At 42.0% G+C, this 12406-nt stretch overlaps 2 protein-coding genes across 3 annotated transcripts in view; one reads left to right on the forward strand and one right to left on the reverse strand.

Moving 5' to 3' along the window:
* The window catches only part of dock6 (dedicator of cytokinesis 6), a 30892-nt gene extending 18486 nt beyond the window's left edge, over nt 1-12406 (reverse strand). For both annotated transcript variants that reach the window (XM_034088640.2, XM_034088639.2), the window contains exons 1-15: nt 12198-12406; nt 10107-10191; nt 9517-9695; nt 9232-9300; nt 8981-9104; nt 7975-8187; nt 6853-6938; nt 6686-6752; nt 6273-6422; nt 6010-6090; nt 5624-5780; nt 5359-5489; nt 4780-4873; nt 4524-4686; nt 1230-1347 (exon numbers count right to left, since the gene is read on the reverse strand). In XM_034088640.2, coding sequence (XP_033944531.1) covers nt 1230-1347; nt 4524-4686; nt 4780-4873; nt 5359-5489; nt 5624-5780; nt 6010-6090; nt 6273-6422; nt 6686-6752; nt 6853-6938; nt 7975-8187; nt 8981-9104; nt 9232-9300; nt 9517-9695; nt 10107-10191; nt 12198-12247 — 1767 coding nt within the window. In that variant the 5' untranslated portion in view covers nt 12248-12406. The remainder of the gene's footprint in view (nt 1-1229; nt 1348-4523; nt 4687-4779; nt 4874-5358; nt 5490-5623; nt 5781-6009; nt 6091-6272; nt 6423-6685; nt 6753-6852; nt 6939-7974; nt 8188-8980; nt 9105-9231; nt 9301-9516; nt 9696-10106; nt 10192-12197) is intronic.
* angptl8 (angiopoietin like 8) lies at nt 2031-4294 on the forward strand. Its single transcript, XM_034088641.1, has 4 exons — nt 2031-2434; nt 2845-2988; nt 3892-4002; nt 4079-4294. The coding sequence occupies exons 1-4, from the start codon at nt 2120-2122 to the stop codon at nt 4094-4096; spliced, it is 588 nt and encodes a 195-aa protein (XP_033944532.1). The 5' UTR covers nt 2031-2119; the 3' UTR covers nt 4097-4294.

The raw sequence follows: 12406 nt of genomic DNA on the forward strand, positions 1-12406 counted from the left end.
TTAGTTTCTCCTTCACAAATAGGAGGATATCCTTTGACATGAGTATCCTTATGGATCTGTTGGATCATTCAAAGACTTGCACTGTCAACAAAAACAAACTGTTTTTAAGTTTCCCTCTAGAGATGTGTTTAACCTAGGGCTGCAAATACGGATTATTTTCAAGATTGAATTTTCTGCCACAAGGTGGGGTAGGTAAGTTTGAGAAACCGGCTCGAGATACACTTTTTGTTATATTCCATGGAATGCTCTTAACATCTCGATAGCAATAAATATCTTAAGTGCTTTGACAAAAAATCCTTAAGAAAAATGTCATCTGTGGAAGCCGTGGTACTGTAAAAAGCACGACCTACCTGCCTGTCAGCCTTCCATCTGTGCACAAACTTATCTCGTGCCCTCATTGGTCATGTGCGCGTGTGTTGGAGGAGGGGCTCTGTAAGGAAGTGGCAGATTTGTTCCAGCTGTGTATTTTCAAATTCTAGCGCACTCGAGCTGGTTTCTCCAAAATGACCTGCCCCACCTTTAACTGATAACCATTTCGGCTGTGAAACTTTGAAAAATAGGCATTAAAATTTCACAGAGCAAAACTTGACGTCTTTTGTTTTGTTAAAGCAAAAGACCAAATAGTGGAACATATTGAGCTCAGAACGATGAATTGTGTAAAGCCAGGAAAACCCTGTCATGAGGCTGGAATCAGTCAATATTAAAATCGTTTCACTATTTCTGAACAATGACTGAAATGATTCATAAAACTGATGATAATTTGATCGATAATCAAAATAGCCAATTGCCAATTACTTTTCATGCTATCGACTAATTGTTCAAGCTATTTCTCTTCAGACCTTATATTTTAATACTCTTATGGTTCAGTTTAACGGCACAAATGTGATTTCTTAAAAAAAAAAAAATATTGTTTCTTCTCAAAAACTGAAAGCCTTCTAGTCTTAGACTGCGTTTAGATGATTCTGCATAGTGAATGTCAAACATCCAATCAGGTTACAAGAAACAAACAATGTTACTTTAAGCCAGTAATGCTTAGTGTGAATCAACCATTTGATATTCAATAAACAAAGAGTTCATAAACAAAGAAGATCACTAAGTTGTCCTTCCCTCTGTGCTCGGATAAATGCCCCTTTGATGAAGCTCACTCTTCCAATCAACCATCGTATACTATTACACTGCCGCAAGCTGCCCTTTGTGACTGGAGCTTCTTTCTACCGAGTGTGACTCACCGGCAGAGCTTGACTTGGGTCCTCTGCGGCCATGAACTGAACCTTCACAGCGATGTTTCTCACGGACCCCTGGCGACTGCTGAAGTTCAGATTTTGTGGGTAAACATAGAGGAGATTCCTGAAAGTCAAAATAATAAAAAGGCAGAAAATGAAACAAGGACAGAATTTAATAAAACGACAGCAAATCCATGAAGGAGTTAAAGGAACTTTTTTTTTTTTTGGTTAATGACATCAAATAACAATCAAAAATAACATAATATACAAAGATGTAGGCAGCCTAGCTGGATCTTGTTATGTTGTCTGATTCTGTTTCAATCATTCCTGAAAACCTACAAAAGCATTTATTAGAAAATCAAAAGATAAGATTTCCTGTGTCCTGTATTGGCTAAGTGAAAGTAACCATAACTACAGTCCAAGGCAAACATAAAGAGGTAATATTTGTTCATATTTTATTTAAACAGCGGTGTTTATTCACTTGCCAAGAGCTAATGACACACCACAAAATCACATAACTTTAAAATAACTTCATAAATGTACAGCGCAGATTATGATTATACATGTTCTGTATCAAACACAAGAAAACCAGATTTATATAATGTATTTCACGTGTGTTCGTGACCTGAATGACTAAATGTGTCTCTCAGGGGTTAAAGCAGGCAGGGTCACAGTCTAAGGCCACAGACAAGACCTGGGATTAAACCCCAGCTGAGCTAATGTTTCACTATGATATTGCATGTAGACATACAATATAAGGCGCACTGACCACCCTCCGAACTCTTCATCCACTGGGGATCCTGATGATGCTAACAGCTGAGCTGCGACAGAGAAGTACGCATTGAACCGCCACAGTGAAACAGACATTAGACCGCAGTGAGTTTGTGACTGCTGTCATGAAGATTATCTGGGGTCTGTGTTTGCTATTTTTGGCCGAGGGTTTGAGAGCAGTCCATGCAGCTCCGGTCAGGAGGAGGACCAGCAAGGTGAAGGACAAGGCTGCGCCGAAGGAAGAAGTCAATATTCTCCTGTTCGGCGTCATACAGTTCAGCGAATCGCTCAACTATGTTCATGAAACCACAGAGGCGAAGATAGTGAAAATCAGACGGACTTTGAGCAGCCATGAGGGGACTCTAGAAAAGCTGAAGAGGCAGACTGAGCCGGCTGCGGAGGTGGAGAGACAGATAAAAGCAGCCATAGAGTCGCTCCAGGTAAGAAAACACCCAAATATGTAAACAACAGATTCTTCGGGTGCTGCTTGTGTTATTGCAGGAGATAATCGCTGACTATCAAACTGCAGATCTAACGTGCAGGAGCAGAGGGGATAGACACAATATGTAGAGAATGTAAAATCGCAGACAGATTACAGAGAAAGAAAATGTTGAATAGACATACCAAAGCAGATCTATTCTATGTCTACAGAAGCGCTAATGCAGCTGTTCTTAGTTACTGTAGGCATCTGACTCGTTTCCTTTTGTAAGACCCTTTTCCCTGATGCATATGGATCAATGAAGCTCTTTCATCTGAGATAAGAGAGTGAGGGTGTCGTTAGAGAGCTGCCAGCTGCACTCGGATGGTTGTTTGGGGACGAGGATAATATGTGCAGATGCTGCTTTGACAGGCCCAGATGGCCAAGCAACGGGCTCAGATCAACATGACTAAAGACTGGCTGGCCAGCGTGGAGCAGGAAGAGGTGGAGCTCCAAACTAAAGTGAAGAAGCTGGAGATGTATCTCAACACCAGCATCAGCATCAAAGAGCTGCAGGTAACAAGAGCGCTGGAACGTAGAGATAAAAGACTAGGGTTGGGAACCGAAACTCGGTTCCAGATGAGAACCGATAAGAAAATGCCGGGTACTCGTACAAAATACACAATTTTGGTACTGCTTAACGGTTCCTAAACGCGGTAGACCCTGTAGTTCCACCGGGTCCGTCTGCGCCACGGTGACCCGGTGGAATACAGGGTAAGGGCGGACTGGCCATCTGTGTGTTCTGGAGAATCACAGAACGGCCGGTCGTCAGCAGGCTGTTGACGGCCGGCTCGGACGCTGACGGCCGGCTCCGCCGTTCATTTTTTTAAACGGCATCATATAAGTTGCGCTGACATAGCTCAGTTAAAATAAAGCACAGCTATTGTGCAATACATTTGTTTTGCATGTATATTTTTTATTTGTAAAAATGTCAGTTAAAGCTTAAAAGAATAAAGATATTTTTGTTTACTAAACGTTTGACCTCTTTCTTTTACAATTTTGGAATCGAAACAGGGAATCGATAAGAACCGTAATCGATAAGCAGAACCGGAATCGATACATTTCAAACGATACCCATCCCTATAAAAGACACACTCTCTTAGGGCTGCACGATTATAGACTCAATTATGACCATGATCATTTTGGATCATTGTTGAGATTACGATTATTTATCGTAATTATTTTAGGGACAACATGCATTACACTTTCACACTAAAACATCCCGCTCTATCAATATAAGCCCTTACATTTAGTATGAAGCCAAAACCAGGATTCATTTTCAATGCTTTCAGCCTTACTTCACCGTCACACCAGCCTGTACTTGCTTTTGGTCTTGTAAAAGCGGCGACCAGAAGTATTTAAACACCAGTCACTGATTGGTTACTAAATAAGTTCCCTTTACTATATTGCCGTTTTCAGAAGAGAGCAGAGGAGCAATCCAACACCTTGAAAGGTTTACAGCATTGGACCGAGTTCCAGAAAGAGAACATTGAGACTCAGAATGAGCAGCTCTCCAAACTAAAGATGATGGTGAGTCACTTGTTAAGTCTTTTGAACGTTTGTTGTTAATATTTGATTACATTTATGTTTCATTTTCTTCTTTCAGAGTGAAGCTAAAACATAGACTTTAACATTCACTACTGAAGTCTCCCAGACTACACTGCACTCCCTTCCAAGCCTGCAATGTGTGCGAAAGATCTGCTCTAATGCCAGAAAACATTTGTCTTAGTACTCTTATGATTATGTGCTTGTTGTTGCCGCTTTCTCCGTTTGTGTCTGTTCTTAGTCTTGACTTTGATGCACTAGTAATCTTTGTTTTTAAATGGAGCCTATCAAATCGAGTTTTTCTAAATGATTAAACATTCTGTTTCACCAAAGAAAATACATGTGTATTTTTGTTTTTAAGTTTAAAAAGGAGAGGCAGAAGAAATCAATCTGGACAAACACATTGAGTCATGCATGTGACGGAGGGGTGAAAGTATATTTGTTCTACAAGTCAACTTAAGCAATGTTTGTGTATACGTGTGTGTGTTTAAGTTGAACACACTCACCTGTAGGTTGTGTGAGGGGTGTATACGTAGCGAGCAGGGAACTCCAGCACGTCTTTGGTCGGGCGCACACGCAGGTCGGGGTACGGCTTCACGTGCAGCAGCTCCGGGGACAGACAGTAGTGAGGCGAGTCCGGAGCGGGGGATATGTCTATCTTCAACTGGGCTGAGGGACAAAAGATAGGACACCGTTTATACAAAACATCCATAAAGCCTTTTCATGATCCGTTTCAGTTATATTAAGAATGCTCTCGTTTACCTGTGACAGGCCTCAGTCGCCTCAGAACAGATGATGGTCTGCGCATATCTGCCAGGTACTTGTAGAGGTCTTCATCACTCAGTCTGTCCCCCTCCTTCATGGACACAGACAGGAGCAGAGTGTGTCATTATTATATAGTTATAATAGCAGTGCTTCACTACAATGTTAACTACTTGTAGTATTTGTGAACATTGTAGGCTCAATTTCTAATGTGTATTTTATCTTAAAACACGAATGGAACATACAATTGATTAAGTATTGGATGAACTTCTTTATTTCACGATACATCCTATAGTAAAAAGCTGTGTGATCCGCCTTAAATGTTAAAATGGCAAGTGTCCAGTCTTTTTGAAAGTCATCCATTCTTGAGCGGTCTGTCGTCAAACATATAAGAGGTATGTAAATACATGTAATAGATTATTGGTAGCTGTTAGGGCCTCACTTTGTTGTCGGTAAAAGTGACAATACTCAGCTTTATTACTAAAGTGATATGAGAGTCATTTGTCCCCATTACATCAAACATCACAGTCGCGATAATTGTGACAAGATGAACAACTAAACGAGTCATGAGAGTCTGACCTGTTTAAAGAAGTTGGTGACTGTCAATGTAGCTGGACGGAAAGTGGCAAAGTTACACATGTCGTCTCCAACACTCATCCGCTCGCACCCCTTTTTCTTTCTGTCATTCCATGTTCCGTGGCCCTTTCGCTCTGGCAGGAGGAAACAACATTAGAGCGGCGTGTGCATGAAAGTGACCGCTACAGGGCTTTGTCACTGTAAAATGAGTGCTCTGTGTACCTGCATGCTAGAACATTTTGTAAAACCTAGGATGTGTTTTAAGTACCAGAGTCGGAGTCAGGGTCCGAGCGATCCAAACCCCCCACACTGCTGACGATGTTGAGCAGGTGAATGGCCGTCCAGGCGAAAGGCATGCGGAAACGGCCGAGACGACTACATGACTGCTCTGCCTGCAGACGCAGCTTCTCCAGCTTCTCCTTGTGCTGAGCAGACAAAATAGGATACAAAAAAACATCAAAGGAAAAAGTTAGGCTGAAAATAACGGCAATGGCCAACCGAGTTGACCTGCCAAATGGATGGTAAATATTGCAGCTTGCCAGACAGAATTGGGTAATGGTTGTTGACTAGACAGTGAAATGGTCCCATGAGCACGCTGGCCGTCAGCCCTGAGCATTGCAACAATTTAAACAAATATGTTTTTGGCTCCATTACCTTGGAGGAATCAGACTCTTTCATAACCATGTAGGGTTCACAGCATTCTCCAATGTCTCCTTGTTGAAGGACTTTCTCAAGCTGAAATACAAGAAGACGGGTTTTACACCGTAAACAATTTTTTTTTAATAACACGCTTATATTTAAACTTAGTTACGCAGCATTTAAATGCCAAATGAAATGCAAACAAGGTAATACAAATATAGTTTGTGCCATTAACATAAAGTCAGATTCTTCTGTTTACAATTCGGTTCTCTCAGTACCTTAATGACCAAGAAGATATCGGCCGAAGGGTAGGTGATGGAGAAAATGGCAGAACGGGCCAGTGTGGAAATGGCTACGTGAGGTGTGTGGGGTTTAAGCATTCCTTTCATCTGATCTGAGTTCAGGTCGAAGTAGAAATTCTCAGAGATCTGTTGGAGGCAAGATGGAGTTAAGCAGGAAACAGCAGAGGGAGGGGGAGAAAGAGGATAATGGAAATGCACGTCAAGGGATTTTTATTCAGTTTTAATTCAGTCATCCAAACCGCAAGACCACTTAGAGCTTCTTGAGACAAGGGAAATTCAATTAGGTAGGCATGAGCTCAGCATTACGTAAGCGGTTTTACAGAGTTAAAGTAATTGGTAGAATAATGATCAAATAAAAACTGATCTGCTTGAACAAAAAAAATAAATACCTTTTTCTTTTCCTTGACGTCATACAGGGCAAGTGTTCCAAATATTGGCTCAATTTCTATTTCAAACCTGAAAATCGGAAAAATATAGTTGGAGAGCATCGTGGGTATAATGATTATATGATTTATTATAATGATCATTTCAGACATATATTCTAAATGTTACTCACTTCAGAGACAGGCACTTCACCATGATCCTCTGACCACAGTGTTCCTTAGGCACTTCAGGGGCAGAGCATCTCTCTACTGCTTCATCCTGTCACACACACACAAAGAGCCATGTTCAATACACACACCGGCATGACATTTACACAGATGTCATGGCAACCTAGTGGCAAAGAAAGCCAACGTGTGTACATAGATATAAAGGAAGAAGGATGGAGCTGGAAAAGGAGAACATTGAGGGGGAAGAAAAGCAAACAGTTGCTGGGTTTGTAGACATTATGGACCTCCACTTTAAGCGAACATCCAATTATGTGACTGAGCTGAACAAATGGAAACTACATCTACCAACATTTCCAAACGAGTCCTGCTGGTTGTAGTAATAATCTCTGAGATTATTCACTAATATAATAAAACACGCACTGAGGAGTTTATCGCTTCAATCGTCTACATTTTTAATATCAACACTGATTGGACCTCCAAATAAAAGGGAATACCATTTTTAATATAAATTAGCAATCATTAAAAAGGTCCTCTATTATACTGTTTTTCATCAATATATTATAGGTCTCAGATATATACAAAACATGTCTCTGAAGTGTTTGGCTCCAAATTCCAAACGGATCTTTGTATCATCCCACAATCCCCTCTGTTTCAGCCCTGTTTCAAAAGGGCTGATTCTCTGTCTGTTACTCTAGATGAAAATAAGGAGCCCCTCCCCACGCCCCTCTGAGAGATATTTGGTTTAAAGGAACACAATGGTGCTCTAGGAGGAGATTCAGGTGATAAGGTGGGGGGGGGGGTTACCTTGGTTGGTGATTGGCTAATGGTTACACAAGCCAAAACAAATGTATGACATCATAAAGTGGCCAAAATCTGATCAGCTCATTTTCAGACAGGTTTTTATAGAAATGGATCAGGACAAAAAGTGAGAGAATCTTTGTTCCTGAAACTTTCAGAATCTCTTTACGCAGAGGGGACACATGTTGATGTAGAAAAGACATGAAAAAGTGGATTTTGCATAATAGGTGACCTTTAAGTATCTTCTGTACATTATAAATTCACAGTTTTTTGACAATAACATAGCTTTGACTAGCACAGAGGCAGATATGGGATGGTGTAATTCGAACCTCATCGGGAGGCGGGTAGAGGCCCAGCAGGTCGCTGTGGCGCCCCTGCAGGCGGGCCTCAGTATTGCGGCGGTCCATGTCCTCGGCGGCTGCTCGCTCCAGCACAGACGGCAGGATCGCGTCTGGGGAGGAATTCTTCAAGTCGAAAATACTGGAGGCCCAGCTTCCCCGAGGAGTCTCATCGAGGCTGACTGAACGCCGCTTTGCATCATCCTGAAGCACACGAGAGTGAGACAAAGAGGTGAGATCATGTGTTTTTCTTTCCCCCTTCCAGGCAAACATGTCACCTCAGTGCTCACAGCAGATGATTTAGAAACACAAGGAGAACAATATGCTACAGATCTGATAACCTTTTTACCCCTTTAATATGACTCATGTGGTGACTGTGGAAAGGATAATGGACAAGGTATTTCCATTGATCCATTACTCATTCTCCATATGATCAACTCGCTGAGCACAATACGACTCATACTGCCTTCCCCATCATGAGACACAAGCTTTATTGACTGGCTTCACTCCACCTGAGCTGCAACCATTAGTCAAGTAATGGATCAGACAAGCAACAGAAAATAACAACAGACTTTTTGATAATTGGTTATTTGTTTGGATAATGTTTCACGTCCTGTTTTTAGCCTCTCAATATGGAGATTTCCGGCTTTATCTATAGTTATTATAATATTAAACGGATTATATTCGGGTTTTAAAACGATTTTTAAAGACAAAACTTTGGAATCTTAGAAGAACATACTTCTTTTTGGGTTTTGGACATTCTAATGACCATTTCAATTGATTTAAAAAAACAAGAAAAAACTAGGTAAGGCCCAATTCTACAACTCTCTTGGTCCAGGTACCAAATCATAGGAGTTCAGGGACATATTAAAGCCTTCTTAGCTGTTCCTCCTCGCAACACTGTAGAGATAAGTAGATAAGTCTAATGAACCTTAAAAGACTGAATGGTCACTCAGCGGTCACAATAACAAGTGCTTTGAACATCTCCACCAGCTACCTGGTCGTCATGGCGCTCCGCAGCAGCCTCGTCCAGCTCAAAGGTCTGTTTGTGCAGCCCTCGCTGCCTCTCCCTCTGCCGCTCAGAGCTCTGAGGGCTGTACGTGGTGCTGTAGCGCTGATATCTGAAGGAAATCAGAAGAGAAGTTGTATTAATGTTACTGTCAATGATGGGAACAGTGAACTGGGAAAAGTAGATGAAACGTGTACTTGAAGGATAAGTCAGCTAGTACTACAGCTGGCACCACTTACTTCCTTTGAATGACGAGCCAGTCATCTGTGTAGACGGCCAAGGCATCTCTCACTCTGGGATCTAGAGAGCTACATAGGAGAAAAACACATTAATAATTGAGCAAAGCATGCTTTTAATATTTATGTTCATTCAGTGTCCCAGAGAGAAAGGTTTTGTTCTTATCTCTGGAAATGCCTGTCCTCCATAACAGTTATATTAATCCTCTGTGTGTGGAGCAGTATAAAGAAGACCATAAAGGGATGTGATGCAGTACGAGGGTTGGGTTGGCCATTAGTGGGACTCACTCTTCCTCCTCAGGCAGTGGGGGCTCCAGTGTAATGCACTCTTTGTCCAGCGGGAGGAGCTCCAGGTCGTCCTGGGGGAACTCCATGAGCTGCCGGAGTGGGCCGGGCTCCACCCCCGGAGCGTGACTGCTCACATACTCTTCGAAGTCCACAGGCTCAACCACCTCCGTCAGGGGCAACTGTCAATAAAGGTTAGACTTTTAGGTTCACATTGACATGGCCATAATCACAGATCATTATCTGATCAGCAAGATCAGAAGGACTCACAAGGAGAAGTAGAAAGAGACAGGATGCCGTGAGGATGGATCATGGTTTTTTTAACAAATATTCTTAATTTTCAAGGAAACGACTGCTTTCTGCAGAACCCCTGCATGACTGTTGGAAAACACAAGCGAGCAAAAGCAGCTCTATCATGTTTCAAAACCCTGTGCACACAATCATCTGATCTCCTTGTAAATGTCCCCTCTGTGAGACGAATAAAGGTATTCTGATTCCTTGTATCTAAACTTAAACTTAAAGTTACTTATCAACTACTGATCTTGCTAATTGGTCCTTTCATCGGCTGGCAGGTTAAACATAGGGTGACTCACAGGTTGGTGTGCGCCTCGTTTCTTGGACAGCTGAGGAGAGCCATAGTCTCTGGAAACTTGTTTTCTGACTTCTGCAGCCACCGTCCTGAGCAAGAGAAAGAGAGGAGAGAAGTGTCAGCTGGGAAACACTCAACAATGTACAGACATGATGAAGATTAACTGTAAAGAATTCTGTTAATGGGCAAGATCTGAGCTGTTCAGGATTTATACAAAATAAAGTAATTTGATTTAAGTTGATGCAGAAATGTCATAATCATGCCAATGTTTGCATGCTCAACTTAGGGATCTTAGAAATCAAACCACAGCATTAGAAACTAGGCCGCATTCATTCATTGGACAGATATCTGCATGAATGAAATACTTCTTTTAATTGATGATGCTAATTATGTTTCAGATTCTGTCCTAAAATTCTATAAACTGTAAAGCAGAAGCTCTTTAGCTTCTGGTACTGTGAGACAGGGCCAGCAGCTGTTCTGAACAGCGACTCGAGCGGATCTCACAGAGAGGTGGCGAGCCGGCTCCAGGGAGCAGGCACAGAGCCAGAGCTCTGTCCGTGGCCTTCATGGACCAACGGAAAAAGGGAGGCTTATAGAGAGACAAAGCAGGAAAAAGAAAAAAAGTACAATCCTCTCAGAGACAGCTGCTCCTTTACAACCACATAATGTCTGCCTCTCTCATATACACAGCTGTGAAGGCTTCAACATTTCACAAACCATAGTTCTCATGATTACACAGCTACAGTTCATGCCGTCATTCCATCAATACCCATGGACTGTAAAGCAGAGATGAATGACCTCTCGCCCAATCTCTGAGATACAACAAGACTTTCTGACTATCATTTTTTATTTTAAATGAGTCTATTTAGAATGTTATGATTTTATAATCACTCGCTGTATCCTTAAACCATGTGGAAACAGTTTGAGCAGCCTTGATTTAAGACAGGAAAAAGGGAAGCTATCGACCGCAAGGGCAATAGCCTGAACACCCCTTCCCACCCTTTTCCTGCATCCGGCACAAAACAATGGACTGGGACGCACTAAGGAGGGCAGACAGGACTTTGGGAATGCAGTGGGAGACTGTCCAAGGAAGCTCATTTCTCTACAGGACATGTTATTGACGATCAGCAGGTAAAGTGACAGGATACTAATTAAAACAAAGCCCCCTGGTGATGGTGCCTGGTCAAAAGTATAAAGAACCGCTGTACTGACATGATTTCAGCAAGTTTTTCACTTTGGTGAGAAAATAATTTACTTGCAGGTCAATGATAAGAATCTGTCATCCTGTTTCTTTTCTGGAGAAGCTATCTGGATTTGCAAGGCAAAGCTGTTTCTTTCGATGAACTGTGACGACAGGGTGATTTGGTTCAAAAATATAAAACCCAGACAAGCACTGGTGAAAATCAAAGTTTGGAGGATCTTCATTCATGAAAAAGGGCTATTGTAGCATGCAGGGAGGCACTTGGTTGCAAATACTACCACTGTTGTTATCCCATGCTATTCAAAGATCCAGCTGACAGATGTGACATGCCTTTACGACTTCTCCTGGAATCTTGTCAAAATGTATTAAGTATAGTGACACATACAAGAGGATCATCCCATGATCCACTAAACCCTTCCAGAGAAGGGAAAACCAGTTTACAACATGTGGAAACAGGTTGCTACAATAATGCAGCAAGGTGTTCACACGAAATACGAGCAAAATATCACAATGGATGTCACTTGGTAGTTAATATGTTTGTTTTAAAACTCACAATGAAACATCTGGGACATTAGATAAGCCCTCCGCTTCACAATGTTATCCTGCATTAACGTTAGCTCATGCATTGTTAATGACAATGCTCCTGCGATGCTACGCTACGGTACTTAAACAATACATGCTATTTAACTCAAAGTGCCACAGATAATATATGGGAGCCCAAACTGCTTCAATGGAGATGTTTTATTTCAGGTAGGTACAGTGGTGTTTAAACCGACCGGTTTATAGTCACTAATACCTTTCAAATCCTAGCTAACTGGCTATGTGTCCAGCAGGTCACTCTCACCGCACAACTGTGCGTTAGCTGTTAAACAATAACTTCTGTTACTGCCTCACCGGTTGATTTTATGAGCAAACGCCCTCCTCTCGCTCGCGGTAGATGTCATTTCTTATCCCCCATGTAAAGAAGCTTTTCGAAGACAACTGAAATCACTCTCCTCCTTTGCTTTGGCTAATACGTCCCGTCTTGTCTTGTGTGGGGATGCGGACTTTCTCGGACGGCTTCCTCCTCCACGCTGGGACCGGGCATCGATCCTCCCTGTTCC

Source organism: Pseudochaenichthys georgianus, chromosome 8 (assembly GCF_902827115.2).
Source record: "Pseudochaenichthys georgianus chromosome 8, fPseGeo1.2, whole genome shotgun sequence".
Classification (NCBI taxonomy): domain Eukaryota; kingdom Metazoa; phylum Chordata; class Actinopteri; order Perciformes; family Channichthyidae; genus Pseudochaenichthys; species Pseudochaenichthys georgianus.